This window comes from Zosterops lateralis, assembly GCF_965231275.1.
Source record: "Zosterops lateralis genome assembly, chromosome: Z".
Classification (NCBI taxonomy): Eukaryota; Metazoa; Chordata; class Aves; order Passeriformes; family Zosteropidae; genus Zosterops; species Zosterops lateralis.
Window position 1 is genome coordinate 13,020,341 of NC_139800.1, and position 22,056 is coordinate 13,042,396.

At 39.8% G+C, this 22,056-nt stretch overlaps 2 protein-coding genes across 3 annotated transcripts in view; one reads left to right on the plus strand and one right to left on the minus strand.

Moving 5' to 3' along the window:
- Positions 1-17,630, plus strand: part of PLPP1 (phospholipid phosphatase 1) — a 62,409-nt gene extending 44,779 nt beyond the window's left edge. For both annotated transcript variants that reach the window (XM_083883215.1, XM_083883214.1), the window contains exons 4-6: positions 3,242-3,299; positions 14,932-15,108; positions 17,177-17,630. In XM_083883215.1, the coding sequence (XP_083739341.1) occupies positions 3,242-3,299; positions 14,932-15,108; positions 17,177-17,302 (361 nt within the window). In that variant the 3' untranslated portion in view covers positions 17,303-17,630. The remainder of the gene's footprint in view (positions 1-3,241; positions 3,300-14,931; positions 15,109-17,176) is intronic.
- The window catches only part of MTREX (Mtr4 exosome RNA helicase), a 41,275-nt gene continuing 36,581 nt past the window's right edge, over positions 17,363-22,056 (minus strand). The window contains exons 24-27 of the mRNA XM_083883213.1: positions 21,941-21,997; positions 21,369-21,531; positions 18,070-18,174; positions 17,363-17,746 (exon numbers count right to left, since the gene is read on the minus strand). Of these exons, the coding sequence (XP_083739339.1) occupies positions 17,694-17,746; positions 18,070-18,174; positions 21,369-21,531; positions 21,941-21,997 (378 nt within the window). The 3' untranslated portion in view covers positions 17,363-17,693. The remainder of the gene's footprint in view (positions 17,747-18,069; positions 18,175-21,368; positions 21,532-21,940; positions 21,998-22,056) is intronic.

The following is a 22,056-nucleotide window of genomic DNA, read 5'->3' on the forward strand; positions in this document are numbered from 1 at the left end:
TCTGCTCCCCTAGGCTAAGCTGGCCCTGTGCATGGCAGGCAATAGAAAGCTGTTCAGCATCGAGTCCTCCAAGGCAATCTCTCCAAGTCTTGCTTATCTGGATGCAGAAATCCTGGCTAAAATAACAAAGTGGTTCAGCGGATCTGCTTCTTGTAGGAATTGTTTGTACTTTCATTATTTTTCCATATACTCTTAAAAAATGCAGACATTTCTAAACCAAAAACCATAGTGATAAACTGTAGTCAATGTTATGGCAAACTTTTTAAGAACTATTGTGTCTTAACTTTTGTCTTTATTGGAAACCATGTGAAATTCATGACAAAACGAAGTTTCAAGAAAGCAAAACAGCCCTTAAATTACCTTGTTTCAAGACTGTTTTATGATGTCCAGCTCTACTGTGTACATTGGAAACTAGGAGTGTACTTTAGACCTCAGCTGAGACCTGAAGCTGGTTTTATGTTACTACTTAAGGCATTCTTCTAACTTGGGAATAATATATTGTCCAAGTGGAAGTAATTAAAGCTTCTGCTTTTTTCCTGTTAAAATGAAGTCCTGTTCCTGATATAGGAGGAGATCTGTAAGGTAGATATTGATTGAGTGAAAGACATGGACCTCTGAAAAGCTGGTTTTTTGATATCAGAATTGGCCATTTTGGAAACAGTCAGATCAAGATTGCACTTGCCAGCTCATTTTCATGATACTTTAGTTTCACTGGATATTGTTCTGAGACTATTTTGAAAAAGATATTTTGGAATCTGATTTGTGAATTCCTGCTGGGACAAGTTAGCCTTTCTTTCACTGGTGAAAGGTAGGGATTTGGAGAGTTGTCTGTAGTATTTTACTGCTGGCTCATGGCAAACCAGCACTTGCAGTAGGATCACCAAGAAGCTTGAGCTGTGCAAGTGCTTGGCTGGTCTGATAGACATGACATTCCTCTGGTTTTGGGAAGACATTATTTATGTGCTGATAAATTGTTGGGAAATTTTTCATTGTCAATCTTGCTGTTTTGAAAGTATTTTAAGATATTTTTTTTTAATGTCTGTTTTTTAAAAAAGTCTAGAGACAGCAGTATTGACAAAGAAATTCCAATGGGATTGCACAGTGTGCAAGTTGGATCAATATTTTGTCCCAGCTGTACCTCTGGCAATACTTCATGTGCTAAGCACAATATTTTCAGTCATGTACAGCGTAGTTATCCATACCCAATAAGAATACATTCAAAATTTGTGATCTTCAACCTGGGACAAGGCATTCTTAATGAATCTTAGGCTAATACATTCCTGAAACAAAAAAGACCAGTAGTCAAGAACACTTTTAAAAGGGTATAGAAATTCCAAAATAAACTTAAAGAATGGTATTTTTGCCTTTTATCACGTACTAGTCTTCTAAATTCCTTCAGTTGGCGATCAGTTGCTTTCATTAATTGTAGGAAATGTCATCTTATGGCCAACAGGAATAGCCCCAGAGCTATTGGATAAAATATTGTCACAGGAGCCAAGAATTCCTTATTCTGTACCTTCTGTAGAACAGCATGCTTTGCATTCTCAGATGACATGTTTGAAGGACAGGGCTCTTCAAAATGCTTGTTGTATTGGTTTTCCTGGTGGACTCTTGCCCAGAAACTTGAAGTGTTAGAGTACAAGAGTGGAAAAGGGATGTCTAGCTACAGTGTAATTCTAATGGTTTTGAACTTTAAACATCTGAAGCTAGATGTTTAAACTTCACATTGTCAAAGTTTACATTGTCAGAGTTTTTCTTTTTAAGAAGTTAATTGGAAAATATCAGTTGGTGAAACAAAAGTAATCTTATTTCAGATTGCTTATTTAGTACCTCTGAACCCAAAAGTTATTGCCAGTGTTTTAAATCAACCATAAACCAAAAGCTCTAAAACCTCTGGAATAGACCTATGTAGGCTTTTTCTGATGAAGTTTCTAAATGTTATATGTGCAAATTATTCAAGAAGTTTTGCAGTTTCACTTGTGCACATGATAGTTTCATTGCCTCCTTTATGGAGCCCTTTGAGTAGGGTATCTTTAACCACATTATCTTGCTGCATGTCAGAGCTGTCTTTGCTACTCCTGGTCCAGAGAGTGGAAATATTTCCCTCGACCAGGAATTTTCCTGGCCTCGGGGTCTGCCCAGCAGAGGCTCCAAAACAAGGGACCTGCTGGATGTGGTAGAGGTCAATCTGCAGAGCTATGAAACTTTATTAAGCTGGCCATGTTTTTGTATGCTGAGGGAGGAGTACTCTGGTTGTGTAATTAAATTGCACAGAAGGCTGGCTGAGACCTAGCTGGTGTCCTGTGAAGCAGCACTGTGACCAGGCTCTGTGCATAAAGTGGAAAACAGTAGTGCTAAGTACAGTTCTTTCATCTCCCTGCTTAAGACTAAATTAGAATGAAGCAAAATTCCATTTTGCCTTTTCTTCTTGGAGAGTTGTGTGGCATTTATTTTACAGCTGTGGCTCCTTACAAAACCAGCTGTGCAGGGGAGGACCTGGCCAAAGGAATCCTGGATTTCAGTGCTAACTGCCCTTCAGCCTGGACCTGATAAAAGCCTTTGGGAGCTTAAGGCAGTGTTGACACTTTAAATGAGATCGCCAAGTACAAATAATTTCTACAAATATTAGATGAAGTGTCATCTTTTGCAGTTGGCTGGCTAATAAACTCTATTCCTGCCTTTCCCCTACCCTTCAATGACAAATGATGAAGGTCTGCATGAATCATACATTTCACAAAAGTGTACAAATGTAATATAAACTACAAGATAAGTTGTTAACTACTGCCTCTTGATGGTGACTAAATGCAAGTAATTGTTTTGGGGTGATTAATGTCATTTGTATTCATACGTATACCGTGACTATAAGATAAGGAATTTTAAGACTTAATTATATTTAAGGTATTCTTGCATTTGTCAAGATGAACTACTAAAGGACCCTTGATTACTGTCTTTGAAGATGTGTTCTGTTGCTGTTCAAACTTCAGTCCAAAGTCTACTACTTATTGCCTGATGTAGAGATCACCTTAACTCTGGAAAAGGATAACTGCTGAATAGTGAAGTCTGTATTGTTTGTCAAAATCTGCACTTTTTGTCAAAATCTATGTGATGTGGCTAGGGAACTTCCTTGAACAGTAGTATGGACATGTTTGCATTTTACCAGTTCACTTGTGTAATATAGATTAGTATCACTGCAGACTGAATATTGTAAAAGAAAACTGATGGTGTCTAATTTTTTTTTCAGACTTTCATTTTACTCTGGCCATTCTTCGTTCTCCATGTACTGCATGCTCTTCGTAGCAGTAAGTATGCTCTTTCCATCTAAGTGATAACAAAAGACCTCTTAGTTACCCAGTACTGAATATTTACTTGGCTGCTTTGCACAAGGATCATTGCTTTTGCAGGATGCTTTTCTGGTACAGTTAAAGACTTTTCAATAGCAGTTGTAAGGGTGATGATACTGGGACAAGAAGTAAAATGATGCTCAGTATGCCTAAGAATATTTAATGTGGTACTTAGCTTGTGTGTCTTGTCGAAAATTAATCCAGTGACAAGTGTGTTTTGAAAAGAAGATTCTACTTAAATGTAAAGTAATAATTTAAAGTAATATAAGCCTTACAACATTTATAAGGTTAATAATGCTTTTAAATTTATAACCCTTATAAAAATCCATAATAAAACATGTCTGGTTTAATGAGATGTGCAAACCCTATTTTAAAATAAAGCAAACAAGACCCTTAAACACTGATCAAGTGTGGCTGAGCCCATAAACACAAAACAGCAGATCAAATTGAATTTTCAAATTCCTTTTTATTTTTCTGTATTTTTTAGGGACAGAGGGGGAAGACTGAGGAAAGCAAGGGGATAGTAAATACTAGTGATAAGATCAATTTAGAAACGCTTCATTTGAAGATTAATATATTTTAGTTGAAGCTGTTCCAAGTCAACTAGGACAAATTATCTTCACTCTTAGCATAAGGTTTGTAACACGAAAGACTGATTTTGTTGTTCTCCCCCTGCTAAGCAGTAACACAGAAGGCATTAACAACTTTATGGAATTTTGTTGTTAATGTAGTTGCAAAATTAAACTCTAGCCCTGGACTTAAGTTGCTAACATAGTATCTACTTTCCACAATTTTTGCAGACCTCAGATTCAATTTGCTTTTTTGTCTTTCATGCATTTTTAATTTTTTCACTCTTTCTTGGCAATAGTATAACATCCACAGTGAGTGAACCAAGTGTTCAAACTAAGCTAACACAAAAGGGGTGGCTCTTCAGTATGATGTAGGTATGTTTTTGGGTTTTTTTTAAAATAAAGTTATTTCAGAAGTTTGGTGTTCAGTTTTGATCTATCGTGTAGGTTTTTTTATGGCTAAACCTGTTTGGATTTTCTCCCCTGGTCTTATCTAATGCAAACAAAAGAGGCCATAAAAGTATTATATCCCGGGTTTGACTAGAATATGGTATGACTTCCTGTCGGTTGCTTGGGTTTTTGAAAATAAACAATAAAGTGTTTTTGCTCATTATGACTGGCACTCTCCAAAATTATATGGGTCCACTCGTAATAGCATTTCAAACTCAAACCCACTCATTCCACAGTACAGTGAAGCAATTTCTGCTATACAGAGAACACCCTAATACTGACTTGCCCCTCTGGGCTTAGTCACACCCTTCTAATCCAATGTCTTCTCACATGGTGCTGTTGAGCAACATGAAAACATGATACTTACCCCTCACAGAAGACAAACCTGGTGATAAGAAAGACCTTGGTAGGTGTGTAGCAATGTATATTGTTTATAACTTATACTGATTGGATTGCAGTTGTCTGTCAGGGACCTGAAGCTGTCTGAGCTTTAACCTCTGTCCCGTGTGTATGAGGTACATTTTGGTGCAGCCTGGGTAAACAGGGGTGGTCAGGAGGAATTCTCAACTCATTAATTGAAGGTAATAGGTCACATTAGATAGTACAACTTTCTAGATGCATACAAGATAGTAGAAGAGGCCTTGAACAGCCTGGAGTTGAGACCTTGTTTAGTTAACCTACTAGGCTTAAAAAAATCAGTCTTTAGCAAGAAAGTAAAGAACTCTTTATTTTGAAGTTACTCCTTCATGTGGCTTGAATAATGCTTTCTGGAGTGCCTGTGGCATATTCTTTTGAATCCATGTAAAAGAGCTTGTCTGGAAGAGGACATTATGAACTCTTGAAGAGGAAATTAGGAACCCTGGCTGTCTTGGGGCTTTGTGTGTATGAGTTCCCCTCCCACATGGGCAGGTTGCAAGTCAGATTAAACCTTTCCTATTCAAGCTACTTCAAAATACCACAAATCATGGCCTTGTGTCTGTCCTGGTTCAGACACTTGCTGTGCTCAGAGCTGTCCTTCTGTTCATTCAGTTCTGTAGCAACTGCAAAACGTGGCTTTGCTTAGTAACATCTTTAAACTAGAGGTGTGCAAATGCCTTTAACTCTTCTAAGATACATCTGAACAGGCACTGTTTCATTGGAGATCAGTTTGTTTTTCATTAATTAGTCAATGAGTTTCCAGAGCCCTGTCTCTTCCTGCACCTGTTTTTTGTCTCTGGCTGAGCTATATTGCCCAGTAAAAATAAGAGGCTTTGTGGAGATTGGACTTGTACTTCCTTCTGTCTGATACGATTATTCATTTAGAAACTACCATGAGGCCATTGTAGGGATGTCTGAAGAAGGTTAATGGCTCCTGTGCAGTATGTTTTTGTCTTGCTGGTTAATACAGCCTTACTGCATACCAAGAAACCAAATTAAGTGCAGATGTCTTCAAAAAGACAGCTAGTGCAGGAAGGTGAGGAAAACACACAACACACTCTTGCCTGCGTGGCAAGGCTGAGTGCAGCTGCTGGCTCCAAGCCAAACCTGCAGCACTTCATGACTTGTTCATTTGCTGAACTCTGATGTTGGCTTCCTTTGCACCCTGCACATGTTCTGCAGCCACGAGCTGAGTCACCAACAGGACATCAACGTGTGGCATTACTCCAGAGGCTGTGTTAATCACAACCAGACACTAGCATGCTGCTTTCTGGAGAGGCTGGAGGAGTCTGTAGTGTGTGTGCTTGTATGTGTACTGCAGAAAGTTGCTCTGAGAAGTTACCTGCTGAATGCATGTGCTGTGTCAGGTGAATCCATGACTCTGTAGAGAACCAGTCCTTGGAGGAATATCTGAGGGAGGTGGGGGTTCAGCCTGGAGAAAAGGAGGCTCAGGGGTGACCTTACTACTCTCTACAACTGCCTAAAAGGAGATTGTAGCCGGGTGGGGATGGGCCTCTTCTCCTAGACAGCCAGCAATAAGACAAGAGTAAAGGGCCTCAAGTTGTGCCAAGGGAGGTTTAGATTGGATATTGGGGAAAAATTCTTCTTGGAAAGAATTGCCAAGTATTGGACCAGGCTACCCCAGGGGAGTGGTGGAGTTGCCATCTCTGGAGTAGTTAAAAGATGTGTGGATGTGGCACCTGGGGACAAAAATGACTGGTGGACTTGGCAGTGCTGAGTTAAAGGTGAACTCAAATTATCTCAAGGCTCATTTCCAAGGCAAACAATTCTGTGATTCTATGACATTTTTGACTTTGACTTGACATTTGGATTTCTTCAAGAGTCTGAATTATGTTGAGGAGTATTCCTTTCTTCTGCTTACAAAAGAAATTATCCAAGTCCTGACTGCATGGCTTTGCTGGTATCAGGAGAAAAAAAACCCTTCAATTTTTAACATGATCTTGTGCTGCGCATCCCATCTCATAGCAGGGGCCACACACAGAAACACGTGATGACTCACTGTCATTGAATTCTCTTCCTTAATGATTTGTTGCATGGAAATGTATTTTTTATTATCCATCTGTTTAAATCAACAGCAGTATACATCGCTTGTTGTTCTCACAGTACAGAAGTCATTGCAGCTGTAAAAAAGCTATTGTGTCTGGCTACACTAATATAAGCTTGGGTTTTCTGCCCACTTCCAGATTGAAGTTATGTTTCTTACATTTCCTAAGGCAGAATGAGTGAAACCCCAGGAAAAAAACCCCTGCAGACTGTCAGTCTAGGAGATTATGGTGGAGAATGTATTTTGAGACTCATTTGGCACAGCTAGATGGGTTAGTTTGGGTCTGAGCAGAGCTGTTATCTCTGGGATAAGAGCCTCTGCCAACAGCAGCTTTGTGTGGAAGCTAGAGGGAGTTTGACCGCAACAGTATGTGGGAATCCAGTGACCTAATAATAGATGATAGATCCCAAATTATCTGTGTTGTCCTCTCCCCATGCTGCTCCTTTCTTTTTTCATAGTTAAAGAGCTGGCATGGCCTGTCTGGTACCAAAACTATTTAATCTTGGTTTGGAGAATGGGAGGGCAAGTGAAGTGGGACACCTCTTCTAGCAGTGTCCATGGGACCAAACTGGCACCTTGGCCATGGAGGGGGAGACGCCACAGGCAGTTTTTGCTTTGGCTTTTCAAATAAAGTATGTTCAAAAAGTTTTAGTAAGTTAAAATGCTAAATGCATGCTGCCATCAGTAGTGAGAATGATCTACCACAACTGTTGGCAGTTGGCAGAAATAGGTGTGGCTCTGAGGATTATGTTGCTGTAACAGGATCAGCCTTGGCTGTAGCTGGCCTGGGCACTTCCCTGCCGGCACCTATCCCAGGATGAAGAGTAGAGCTGCACAAACTCTGCCAATAGCAGTGCTATTCTGGGGGTGGCAACATGTTTGTGCTGCTTATACTTGGGACAAACAGGGAGGATGAATCTTGCACGATGTAACTTGAGTGGCTCTCCTACAAGTCATTGGGAACATTTAATGTATCCAAGGACACATGGAATTACAGATGAGAACAGGAGGGCAACTGGTGTTTCAGTGGCTGGGATTCACAGCCTTCTTTTGCAGAGAGATCACAGGATAAACACAAGTGAAAGCAGGGTTTAGGCTGCTTTTTGTACTCATGCTCCCAAACCTGCCAGTCAACCTCTGCTCTCAAACACTGATCTTAATTATGTTGGGATGAGAAGCTGAGTGAAACAGTACTCAAACGACTCTTTAGCATAGCATTTTAGGTATGTCTGTTTGCACAGCAGTTTTTTCTTCTCTTTCCTAAATGCTGTTTACTACAGCTACAGAAGTGTCTTAACTATGTTCCCGCCCTCATGAAAGTTGAGGACTAGTCTTGTAAAACTAATGAAAAAACATGTGTTACTGAAAATGCTTTGTTTGGCTATGCTGTGCATAATATCGAGTGTCTTACTTTCAGCAGATGAAAAAATAAAGGGTAACTTGAGCTGCAAGGCTCAAGTATGGAAGCACTTGTGCTTCTACCTGTATGTGTTCCTAGTATTCTTTTAATATTGTTATTTAGACTTTTTATGGTAAACAAACAAAGAAAATGGATTTCTCCATGGTTTGCTTGGAAGTTAGGCCACCAGTTGTAATGCCAGTATTATGAAGTGGCTCCACTAGGACTGAGTTGAAAGCAATACATTGTGGTGCTTTAGTTCTTCTGGTAAAGGTTAAAATACTAACTTCAAGGGGTTTTTTCCCCTTGAAAAGGGAATAGAGGTAAGTGTTATATTCCAATTTGCAGTGGAATAAAATGTTACTGTTTATCCTGCTCTATGGTAAAAATTATGTCAATGCGAAATTATTTTGGCAATGTACAGCCAAATTGAAGCTGCAGGATTAAAACCCAAAAAAACCATTGCCCACTGGACAAGTAGTATTTGTTTAGAACAGATTATTGTTTTGATACTGAATTGAAAGCTGAGCTGTTACTACTAACAGGACTCTATGCCCATTGCTCAGGAGGCAGCTCTTGGACATAAGTTGCCTTTGACAACAGGATGCAGCTATCTTGAAGAGCCCAGACTGGTACATACTCTGCCTTTTCTCCCTAATTCAGTAATTTCCCTGCCCAGTTCAGCTCTCCAATAGATCAGTTTCCTGAAGGGCTGCTCAAACATCAGAGGGGATACATACATGGTCAGAGTAATAGGGATGTACCATCCCTTTGAGCAGCAGCTCAGACATACCCCCACACTGAGGTCACTGCAGACCTATATCCTTTTCCCTCACTGGAAGGGGAAGAATAATTTTGAACTATTGCTTCTTTCTTTTTTATTTTCTGCCCAATCAAAATAAAACTAAAGGACATATAGGTAATAATGCAGGTTTACCAGGAATCATAAATATATATTTATGAAAAGGTGATCTCATTAAAAAGGCAAAATGCATTGACAGGCATCAAATCTTAAGTTGCTTTATTTTTATTCTTTTAAATATTTTTTGAGAAGCTCAGCTCATGGGTGACCTACAAATTCTTCTACAGCTCTCTGTTCCTTTTATAATACAGTTCTCTGTTTGGATGTGAGCCTGCTGTGTTTAAAAGTACAAGGGAGAGACATTATCCACATTTCTGGTTTGCAGGCAGTGTCTTGTTGGCTGATGCCTATAGGTCTGTGTTTATTCATAGATACAGTCTTCCAGGTACAAAATAAGCTGTTGCACTTCTATGTAATATTTGCATAAATGTAAGATTGTATGTGACGGGTTATTTCTCAGCACATCTTGTGGCTGTTTTATGCTTAGAACTGCAATTTTTCAACAGTTTACTAGATTTCTTACATTTCCTTGAATTCCAGAGTTTGTGCTAGCTGAAACAGGATTAATAAATCTTACACAAAGCTATTTTAGTAACAGCATTTATACAAACCAGCTTTTATATGAAAGCATCTCTCAAGTTTCCCATGACAAGCAGAAAGGGAAGAACTGTTCTGCAAACATTACAGATGTAGGAGAAAACTTTGAGAATCTCTGAAGGAAGCCTTTCTCTGTGTTGTTCCCTAGTCTGAGCAGGGAAGAGGTGTCTGGATTGCTGAACAGGACCAGAACAGGGATGACTGATCATTACTTATCTGTGTGTCTGTCTAAATGTTTGGTTTTGTTTGCTTTGTAACATTATGCAAGGATCTAGCCTGAAGGTCTGTTTGTCCATTCTCTTGGAGGATCATATTTTAATATGGGCTTTTATCAAAGATGCTCAGATGCTGACTGTGTCTTGTACAAGTGTGTAGTACTCTAACTGCTGCACTGCCTTCTCCTCAGGGAAGGGTGATTGTGTGTACCTACTGATGGAGTTGGAAGGTGAATAGTTACTTTGGCACTCTATGCATCTGCCCAACTTTCTAATGGAAGACTTCACAGTCTTAGGAGAAGGGGTATTGTGTCCTGTAAGGATGTCCCTGGGATATCTGTAGAAACAGAATTTTCCTGTTTTTACAAATGTGCCTGGATTCTCAGCTGTTAATGCCTAATCTCAGAACTCCTGAAAAATTTTGCCCCATTTTTTTGTATTAGTTATGCAAAGGCTGTTTTTCTGGAGACTTCAAAACACTGGTGCCTCCTGTGCTTTCCCTTCCTTCCACCCCTGCCTCATTAACAAAACCACCTATACACAGTAGCTCCGTATCTACTCCCTCCACCTCTGAAATCCCAAAGCAAACCACATACTTGTGTACAAAACAAGTACTTGAGTGTGCTTAAGCATTCCTAAATCAGAGCTTCTTGGTTTGGGAAGAATCCCTATGGTTTGTGGCTCTTGGAACTTTTTGGGTCAGCAGACTTGCTTTGAAGTATGAGCTTTCCTAACGGTAGCCAATAATGGATCCAAATACTGACTATAACCACAGTAGTATTTTGTGCCTCCTAGAACAGTAATGCCATAGGGCTCTTCCTTACTGCTCAGGCAGATACCATAAACCAAAGTAAGACATGACTAATAGTAAATGCCAAGCTAAGTAAAGTAAATGCCATTTATTTGTTCACTTCTGAAACTTGTATGTATTTATTTCATGAGGACTGACTTTCTGCACCTTTTTGTCTCCAGAGTCTTACTATTTGTATTTGGACAAACTGAGAAGTGTTCTCATTTCTCTATGTCACAGGGAATTTTCTGTCTTGGAAACTGTTTTCTCACTGGTCTGCTCTTAAGTTAATGATGCTGTGAGCCTGTTAGGGTTGGAGAGACAGAAATAAGAGTGAAAACATATATCTCTAAAGGGAAGGTGTGCCTTGCTTCTGTTCTTTAGGACAGGACACCTGAAGAAAATGCAATTACTGCGGCCTTTTAGTATCAGGAGAAAATCCATTTTTGAAAAGTATCAGAATGAATCAATTGATACAAGTAATATTATTGCTTGGTGGAGGAACACCACCACAATCCCTCCCCTCTCCCAATTTCTTCCTTTTAACTTCCATTCTTGAACAAGTGCAGGAAGATCCCCCTTACCTTAATAGGCAAAATTATTTTGCAGTACAGAATTTCTGTATAATCGGGTTTGGGAAAAACAGGATAAAGTATTGAATGAAAAATAACCAAGGAGTTTCAAATATTGAAAACTAAATATCTAAAATATGATCTTTGTTGGTGAACTGAGTAGGTTTTGGTAGATTTAAAAGAATTTTGTGCCCTTAAAGTGGAGAAGTAATATGTTAGCTGTTAGGAAATTTCCTTGTGAAGCCACATGGTTGCATGTCCTGAAGTCCATCTAGGAAACACAAGTCACTGTACTTCCAAATTAGGTAGGCATGTGTTTATGTAAATTAATACTGCTCTGATGAAAGAGTGAATGCTCAAAAGTCATGCTAGAAATGTGGTGTAGCAAATAATTCTCCAGTTGCAGAGACCCTTCCATTCATGTCTGTGGCTTCTTGCAAGAAGCCACAAAGTAGCTGTGAGTTTCTCTTCATTGCTGTATTTTTAGAAATGAAGTACTAGACCATAGATTAAGAAGAAATTTGTGTTCAGGATGTGTTTGGCATAGAGAACATATTTTCATTATGGAGTAAACTAGTAGGAAAAAAACCCTGGAGATTATTTAATCCCATTAAAAAGAAGTCTTATTAAATAAATCTCTGCCTTTCTAAAAGGTGTGAACAAAACAATCACAAGAAACAGCAGGATGGGGGAGTGGAGAGCAATAGAGCAGGGCTAAATGACAACTGCTGAAGGATCAGAGCGCTCAGAACAGTGTGGAGGGAAGCTGGCATGGTCAGAATGCTGACAGGAGAGGGTCACTACCAGAGCAGCCTGGGATGCTCCTGCTATGTTCATAGACTCACAAATTTATTCTCAGCAATATAAGAAAAGCTGGCAGGAGGCATTTCAGTAGTATTAACCAGATGAGATTTCCTAAAGTTCCTGTGGCTTCTATACATCCCAAGTTCTACTTAAAAAACACATTCCTTTCTAGAAAAGAGGCTTGAGTGGAGAGACAGGGATTTGCTTCTGTTCTCTTTCTCTAAGGCTATGCTGTAAATGACTTTGAAGAGGAGCAAAGGAACCTGAGGTAGCTGTGAAGGAGGAGGTTCTGTAAACAACATGAAGCCATTGCACTGTCAGTAAACAAGGTCAAAATAGTAGCAAGAGTTAAGGCAGTGTGGGGTTGGGACATCTCCATATTGTGCGTTTAAATGGTACATAAGGGCTAATACTATTTAAAGGTAAGTTGGGAATACTTCCAGTATTAACCTTAATTTACATTTAATGAACCATCAGCAAAAGCTCCTCCTTGGCTGCTTTATTTTCCTGCCTGGACCTGATGGCCTGTTGCAGCTGGACATGTTGCTGTTGTCTTCTGAAGAGCAGGTCACAGCAGTGGGAATAAACTTAGTGGGGGAGCATAACTCTGAGCCTACTAAAAGTAATATCAGTTTGAGGTTACCTGCTTAAAAATAACATGGCATCTGCTATTGCAGCAGCTGGTTAATAAGCAATTATTTCCAATTTAACACACCCCCCCCCAACCCCAACCCCAACTCTAACCAGAATGACACCTGCTATTTTTGAAATTAAACACAGAGGTGAACAGTCAGCCTAACACTTATCTGTGTTCTAACACTAGGTATGAGAAGGGTGAGAAATGATACCAATGTAAATCTATTTGCTAGTAGAAGGTGCAAGAAGGCCTTTTTCCACTTCCTGTACAGATACAGGAGCTGAGGATGTGAAGAATCCTCTAGAATTCATGAAGTCTATAGCCAACTGCTTGTGCTCTGCAGCTGATAGAACAGCTCCAGATCTTGTCTGATGGGAGCATACTCTCCAAGTACAGTACAGAAATCAAGCTTTCATATAGATGTCAAATCCAAATTTCTTGTCTGATGCAGGGCAAAGATTGCTTTATTGATCATTCAGTGCACTGGGCAGGCATCTTTCCAGTTGGCATTTGCATGCCTTGCCCCATTTTCTTCTTGTGTTCATAAATAAACCTGTTTCCTCACATATCTGCAAAAGGGTTGCATTGCCTTTTTTTTCCCCCCTACTATGACTATACACCCTTTGCCAACTTCCAAAAATGTTTATAAGGAAAAAACTTCATTGCAGCAAGGTATTTTAACTGCCTTCAGGAAAATTAAGTAGGAATAGGGAAAGAGCAAAGAACAGGCAGTATCAAATCATCAGCGAATTCTTTAAGGCTACCAACATGGGCTCCTTTAACCTTCCTCTGCTCCACTGAGCACTTTGTAGTGTTCTGTTCTTCTACTGGTAAATCCAGTAGTATCATCTCTGTGAGTCCATTAAAACACCTTTTGCTAAAAGAACTTTGTGAGACAGGTTATTTGAAGGGGGAAAATTACTTTTCAGTTTAGGCTTAGGTGTAGCTTCTTCAGAGTCTGATTCTACCCTGACCTTTCTAATAGTGAAAACTGTTTATGGATGGGGTTGATGTTTTTGGTGCTCCATTTATAGCTGAAAATGTCAGCATGCCAAAATTATGATGTAAGTTACTAACAGGAACATTCCCCAAATGTTTAACTTCGGAAAGTATCACCTCTGCATCTACAGTGTCTTCTCTGTGCCTATATTTACATTGTAAATGTACTGCTTCTCAAAGTCAGCCATGGCCTTTGAAGATGGCAGTGGAGGGTTTTACCAGGAGTTTGGTGTGGTGCCTGATGCATGTGTGTTGGTTTCTACATTTCTCAAGACTGCCAGCTAAGGTTTTGTCCTTGCCCTGAAGTTTCTGAGGTGTCTCTGAGAGGATGTACTTGAAATGCTAAATATAACTTCCAAATGTATTGTTTTCTCAGTGAATGCAGTAACTGTGGTGCTTTTTTTGGTGATAGGATTAAGTGTCAGAATAAATTCAATTATGTTTACAGAGTAAATTCAGAGAAACTAGAGAGCCAGACAGATGTAGACAGCCAGATCCTAGACAGACCAGAGAAGAAACAAAGGCAGGGTCTTGGATTAGATTAGACAGGAAAGTAATAAGTACTGCAAATCAGAGATGATACATCAAAAACACAGATGTACACAACAAAGGCAGACCTGAAGGGAGGGAAAATACATGGGAATATCAACCTGAGTGATAACATGGTGAATATGGAGCTGAAAAGGAAGAAGAACACAGCTCAGTGAAGTATACCAGTGACAACTGAGAAATGCAATCATTGCATCAAATTAGTTCTGATACTTAGCTACAGGTGCAATGCTATGCTAAAGTTGATAATACTAAAGGTGACTGGAATTGAGCATGAAGTTAAAAAAACTTGTCAGCTCTATGTATAGTAAATGTAAACTATTTTGTATAAGGCTTACCCATAGTTCATGCAGGAGTAAAATACTGCTTTGACTTCCACTGGATTCTTTTAAAGCCTTAAGTGGCTCTAGTATTACCAGGACCTTTATCCTGAAAATACTCATTTGTCATATTGGTACAAATGGAACAATATCATGGTGTTAAATATAAATTAAAGTCCAAAACCATCAAACTCTACCTTGGAAGCCTTAGGAATATAGCTACAGCACCAAGAACAGCTGTGATTATCTCAATAAAATTTCAATCAGCCCTTTGAAAAGACCCAAGACAATTTTACTGCTTCTGTGCTTTCTGCATTTTGTAACTTATTTTTATTTTTCTTTCAGCTTTATCTTCAGGCAAGAATGAAAGGAGACTGGGCAAGACTTGTACGTCCTACTATACAATTTGGTCTCATTTCTGCATCTATCTACGTGGGTCTCTCACGTGTTTCGGACTACAAGCATCACTGGAGTGATGTTTTAACAGGACTTATCCAGGGTGCAGTGGTAGCTATACTCATTGTAAGTAATTCCTGAGGGGTGGGTGTGTGTGGATGCTGCTTTTATGAACAGCACCTCAGAATTGTAAGCTGTGTTCAGAGGAAAGCAAACCTGTATTTCTAATGCTTCAAAAAATGCTGAAGCAGGGAAACCACTCCTTGAACTGGGTGTAGCAATAGTACTTTGGGAAGTGAGATAAGTGGTAGTTTTAGACATTGGACAACATTAAATTGTTTCTACGCCAAGAGCCTTTCAAATAACTAAGATGGAAATGGTAACTGCAAAGCATGTAGGCCTCTATGTATAAATCATGCTTTTTGCTTCTGGCCAAATTTGAAATCTCAAGTGCAAATGCAGAGAACTCTGTCCAAAGTAAACAGGGAGGGAAAAGGCCTTGAGGAATAAGGAGAGCACCAAATTGTCTGTTTGCCACCTTACAGTGTGTTTTCTCAGTCTGATGGGAAAATAAAACCCTTCACCATTTCTTGTGCACACTCCTAGTACTAAAAATGTGTTCACAAGGAATCTGTGAAGGTTGGCTGTACTGATGAGCATAAAACTATCCCAGGAAACAGACACTTGCCTGAACTTGTCACAGCAGGCCCAGCTGACTTAGTGACAACAGTTGTAGTAGGTGTCACCAGAGTCCCATGGCTAATTCAACCCTGGGAAGGACTTCTGGATCAATGGGAGCAAAGTGAGGTCATACTGAAGGATCCAGTTGCCAAGAACTGAGGCTTAGCTGGGAAGAACCACCTCCAAAATAAATGCTTTGTCAGCTTCCCCAGGTCGGAAGGGTATGGTTCAAGACAAAGCTGTCTGCTAGCTGCAATCAATAATCGAAACAAATCTAGAAAACACATCTAGGAAATTGTACATGCTGTATTAGCTGCTACTAAATGGCTACATGTTGGCATAATCCTACTCCTCATTTTTGTCCCATCTCTTTTTCTAAGAAAAGGAATTCAGAGACTAAGAAACAGAGATCAAAGAGGTGAGGACACTTTTATTAGGAAAACAAGTTTAGTCAAGGATGTTAGATGATTCAGAAGGTGCTTGGTAATACAAGAAAGAGTAGAAAGTAGCATTACAGAGTAAAGTTGGAAGGTCAGAAAATGATTTTTTTAAAATATACACTAGCACCAACCACTACCCTCAAACTCTTATCTGAAAGAACTGATGAGTTCCTTTCCAAAAGCAGCAAGCTGAAGTTAGAGCATAGTGGCACAGCAACTGCACATAGATCACTAAATTGAACTGAGGGAATCTGGGATTAAGTGGAAGCTGAAACTCCCCTGGCCTGTGGCTGAAGCAGTGTGCTGGATCATCAGCCAGCTGCCAGTGTGGTGGGAGATTGTATTCTCTGCCGTGGACAGTGTCCTGCAGTGCTCAGGGTCGCAGTGGGAGGGGAAGACACAATATAGGAAGGGAAGGGACCATGTGAGGCTTCTCACTTATTGCACTCCATGCAGCACTGTGCCCAGCGCATCTGCTTGGGACTTGGTGAAATCAGCCGTGGAAGACAGCAAGCTGCAGAATTGATCAACCACCTGTCTTTAGGGAGGGAGATGTCTCCTAGCAGTGAAGAAGTGAGGTGGTATGTTTAAAGGACTGCAGGAAAGGACTACATAGGTAGAGCTGGCCTTACAGCTGCTGGGTCCAGCTAAAGCACCATCTGTCCTGTTCCACCTAAATTACAGAAAATAAAATTAGCTAAACTTGCATTGTGGGCCCTCAGAATGTGAATTTTGCTCCTTCATTTAGAGCTGTTCAAACTATGGCTTGTAATGAAGCAGTGCCTGGTAAGGCAGTCAGCAGTTAGTTAGCACAAGCCTTGAATTCGGCTTAAACCATCAGTGGCTAAATGGTCAACGGCAAGGTGAAAAAGCTATTGAAAGAACATGTCTGAATTCTGTACAAGACTTCCCTGCCATTTTCTAATGTTTTAAACTGATTAAGCATTTTATTACATTTCATCATTTACATTACATTTCAGAATTTGCCTGCTGCAGAGCCCTTGTTTCAGAAACTTGTGAGTGCAGGACTAATGTGACAGTAATTAACACTTAACACTAATTTGTTCACTTAGGTTGTGTATGTGTCAGACTTCTTCAAAGTGAGAGGATGTACATTTCAACCAAAAGAAGATTCCCATACAACCCTACATGAGACTCCAACAAATGGAAATCACTTTGGGAGCAATCATCAACCATGAAGAATGACCCACATCACGTACACACTGCTCTGCAAGGAAACAATTTCACAAGTCTAACTATGTAATATAAGTAATTGCCTTTAAGGGACTGCTGCTGCTCTTGGATGCTCACTTTACGTGTATATAGTAACATCTGCCACAGTTATTGTACATCTAAACTTTAAATTTCAGTTGGTTCAAGCTCTTGCTTAAAAGAAAGCTATTACAATTGTAAATTTTTATTGAAAACTGTAACAAGTTATATTACATATACTGCTGTTTGTACATGCCTTGTCGAATCAACTGTGGTTTAAGTAAACACCATTAAAAGGAATTACTTGATATGGAAGCCATGTGTGACACTGATGAATTTGTTCCATCATGTCATATAGTTTCTGGAAGACATCTGCTGTTACAGGTAAAGGCTTGCAGCAAACACAATATCTCTCTTGATTTTTGTAATCCCTATGAAGAAAAAAAAAAAAAAAATTAGAATCTAAGAGTCTGAACTGACCAACCACAATTTAAAATACAGTTATAAGCATGATGTTACAAGTATTAAATGGAAGTCATTGTACATCCATTTTTAGCCACCCCTGAAGTCAAACTTTGTAATAAAGATGTTATCTGCAAAGATAACAGCAATGGTGCTGTTTACTATGAAGTCAACAAGAGAAGTTCACATTACAAAACTATTCACCTTCAACCCTCACTACCTGTGCAGCCCCTTCCTCTTACCACTTTTTCTTCTAAAACTGCTTCATTTACTGTGAAAATGAAATACATACCCTCTGCAAACTTATTTTCCAGTTCTGTGTTCCCAATGGCTTTTGCAGCCTGGCACATCTGCCGAAGCAGTTCTTCTAGACGTCTCATGCAACGAATTATGCTACCTGTATGAAAAAGCAAGGGAAAACTTTGTGCCACATCATGTAACTGGTCCTGAATGATTCAAAGTAATAGTTCCTGCTACAACCCTGTTCAATTTATCTAGAAGCCAAATGTCTTAAACTTAGTTTCTGTTTGCACAGTAAATTTCTCTGTGAGGCATTTCCTTGAAGCTGTTTCCAAATGCTTGTCCTTTCTACTGTCTTTACAGTCTCTAACTAATACCCAATCACACTACTTTCTGGGCTGTTGAGTAATTCCTAGCTGATTTTTTTCTTTTAAGTACTTGTTAAGACTTCCTCAAAAACCATAGAGCATTAGGAGATTCACGACTTTGCTGCTTCAAGAACTACCACAGATCTATTTTGGGATTGTTTTTTATAAGCCGTAGTTTTTAGTTGGCAAAGGCAGTAGAACAGTAAGTGATCTACCTCACTACTCCTGTGCTACTCAAAGAGTCCATGGACCACTCTACCACTCCACTGCATGGCTACAATAATGCACACAAGCATCCTGCCACAGCTCCTACACTGCAACCCAACACCCACTTGTGATTTAGTATGCCTTTATCTCCTCTTTGAACTTTCCTCGCAGCTCAGCCCAAGTCACTGCTACAAATGTCACAAAACAACCCTAAATGCTTCTGCTCTTCTGGCCACAAGCAAACAGTATCCTGTTTGGTCGTTTCCTCCAGCAGCATCTCCGACAGTCAAAATTGCTATAGGCAAAATAAGTATTATTGGGTAAACATGGGATGAAGGGCTTGAGAGCAGCCCTGCTGTGAGGGACTTGGGGGTGCTGCTGGATGACAGGTTCTACATGACCCATCAATGTGCACCTGCAGCCCAGAAAGCCAGTTATATCCAAAGCAGTGTGGCCAGCAGGGCAAGAGAGGTGACTGTGCCCCTCTGCTCTCATGAGACCCCACCTGCAGTGCTGCGTCCAGCTCTGGGGTCCCCAGCACAGGAAGGACATGGACCTGTTGGAGCGAGTCCAGGAGGGCCACCAAGATGATCAGAGATGGAACAGGTCTCCTTTGAGGACAGGCTGAGAGAGTTGGGGTTGTTCAGCCTAGAGAAGAGAAGGCTCCAGGGAGACCTTATTGTGACCTTTCAATACATGGCAACATTCAAGGTCAGGTTGGATGGGGCTTTGAGCAGCCAAATTTAGGGGAAGATGTCCCTGCACTGAAGGGGGTTTGGTCTGTACAACCTTTCTATTACTCCCTTAAGGCATAATATCTGAGAAAAAAAAATCAGTATGAAAATAATGTTGTTCAAAGCTCTTGGGAAAGGGAGATATGATAAAGTAATGCTTCTCTTCTAAAAACCATTCACAGGGCCTCACTAGGCCAGGTCAGTTTCTACAGTGAGAATAGTCTGTGTCAGAGCAGCAGTCTGTAAAACCTGTTGCAATGATATGAGATGGAAAACCCCCCAGACAGGCTACTGAGCACAGAGCACACCCCAACACAAGTGACCTGTGGGCAGCTGCCCTGAGCACGGCTCTGCTGCACTGTGGCAGGCCCTGGCTCAGCTGTGAAAGATCCTGCTCATCTCCATTTACAAGGCTGACCCTGACAGCCATTCCAGGGAGTACTTGTTTACTGCAATTTTTAAATGAATTACTATTGTTCATACTTCCATAAAGCAGGAGTTGGTCTGCAGTTAAAAGATAGGATACTTAGTTTGGTGTTCATTCCTAATGGCTTTAAAAAGCTGCTCTTATTTTTATTTCTTCCCAACACACATTTCAGCTTAAAGACAAGGCATTTTCATTAGCAAATCAATGCTCCTCCACTTTGTGGCAAACACACTAGTTCTTGGACCACTCAGGCTTATTTTGTATTCTGATTTTCTTTGAAATCACTGCAGTTATTTGGATAAGATAAACTACTCTGGGATTCAGGAGCAGCACAATCCATTTAAGGTACACATAACCAACAATGAATGCCTGAAGTGCTTCCCTTCCTTTTGGATAAAGCACAGTAAACCAGCCTACTGAAAGTTAAGGGAAGAAGCATGCGTTGACCCCTGTTACAAGAGCTGACCTTCTCAAAACAGGCCACTAAGATCTAATTTTGAGGGAGCTGGCACTATTGAGTAGAACAAAACTGACTTAGTACAATTATGGTAAACAGAATGTTACTGCCCAGTGTTTTCTGAACATCCAAGTGTCAGCACAGGCCAGCTGCTTTAGTGCTCCACATACTCAGGGTGCTTCCATAGCAAATGGAAGGCTAGATACTCATTGAAATAGGAGGAATCTGCTGACTGCAGAAGCAAAGACTGCCAGGATTTGTGTTACTCAAAAGCAACTTTAGAAAGTTCATGGGTCTATGCATTGGATTACATGCATCAATTATGTACATGAATTCCCTTGTTATAAGGGAATCTGGAGACCTCTGCGAAGAAGAAATAGCATTTAAGAAGTAGCAGTGACAGTAACAATTTCAAAAAAGGAAGACTTCTGATACTGGTGCATCCATCCTAGTCTTCACAACTTCCAACAGGCTGGTTTTTCATTCTGGTTTGATCTTTTCATTCTTGTTTGACAGCCATTTGGATGGTTTGTTTTTACAAAATACCAGAACTGTAAATCACCGTACTTTTACGAAGTGAAAATTAAGTATTCTTCCTCAAGGGGCAGTTTCTAGTATGCCAATTTTAGGAACCAAATTAATCCTCCTGATACGTTATATCTAGGCTTTGCAACTATCTCTATTGCACTGCTGTGCAAACCTATTCATAAGAGAGACTTGGTTACCACTTCTCACTTCTGTCATCACTAAGTCAGCAAGAGGAATTGGTTATACCAATTTGTTATACCAAAAAAATAAAAAACAACTATAATGAGGACAAGTTCAAGAGCTGTACTTCCTGGTGACAAGCATTTGGAACATGTTTTTTTTTCCCTTTAACTAGGAAACATAAGCATTAAATTTTGCTGTAATGCTTAGAATTTCCAGGTTTTATAGAAAGTTTTTAGAATACAGAGATACCCCTTTAAAAAATCTTAGATTCTAAATCAACAGTGTGTAAGTATAAATTAATATATATAGTAAACGTTTTTTCCCCACTTGATTTTAGCCATACAGATGCTTGAATACATCTGAGTTTACTATAAGTTTATTCAGTATTACCATTCCTGTTGTAGGATTACCAGCTCATACCTTTTAAAGAACAACTGATCAGCCTACCTTCAAACACATCAGTCATTTTGCAGATGTGAGCAAAGTTAGCTCCATTTGCCCATGTATACACAACATCCATTAGGTTGGGTCTGAACGAATTCAAATAATTTTCTTCATCAGTTTCCAGTTTTGCTTCTGCTGACACCTTGGCAATTCTTTTTGCACACTCCTTTAAAATAAAACATATTTATAATATATAAATCTTAACCAGAGTAAGAATTTAACTGACAAAAAGACATGCACATTATTAGGTACTGCATTACAGGATGAGGTTTCCTTTTTAGTGTGAAATTACTCAGAACCAAAAAGTAAATCACTGTTTACATGAAGTCTGCCTGCACTAACCATCTACAGTGTAGCAAGCAAGCTTATAAAACTTTAAGAGCCATGTCATAAATTAGCATAAAGATTTCTTGCAAACCATATAACGTATTATTACACATTGCAAAATCACATGCAGTGCCAGCTGAATTCACTGATGATCCAATATTAGGTCTTTACTGTGCACCTATTATGCATCACTCATGAGCTTTGCTCATATTAACGTCAACCCTGAGCTCAGACAGATTTCTCATTACCTGCATTTGCCGAAGTGGTCCTGCCAACTGCTCAGTCAACTTTGGCATCTCACTGGACTGAAAGAGAAGACATTAAATGATCTCAAGTGCTCCTATACATTTGCTCTATACCAAAT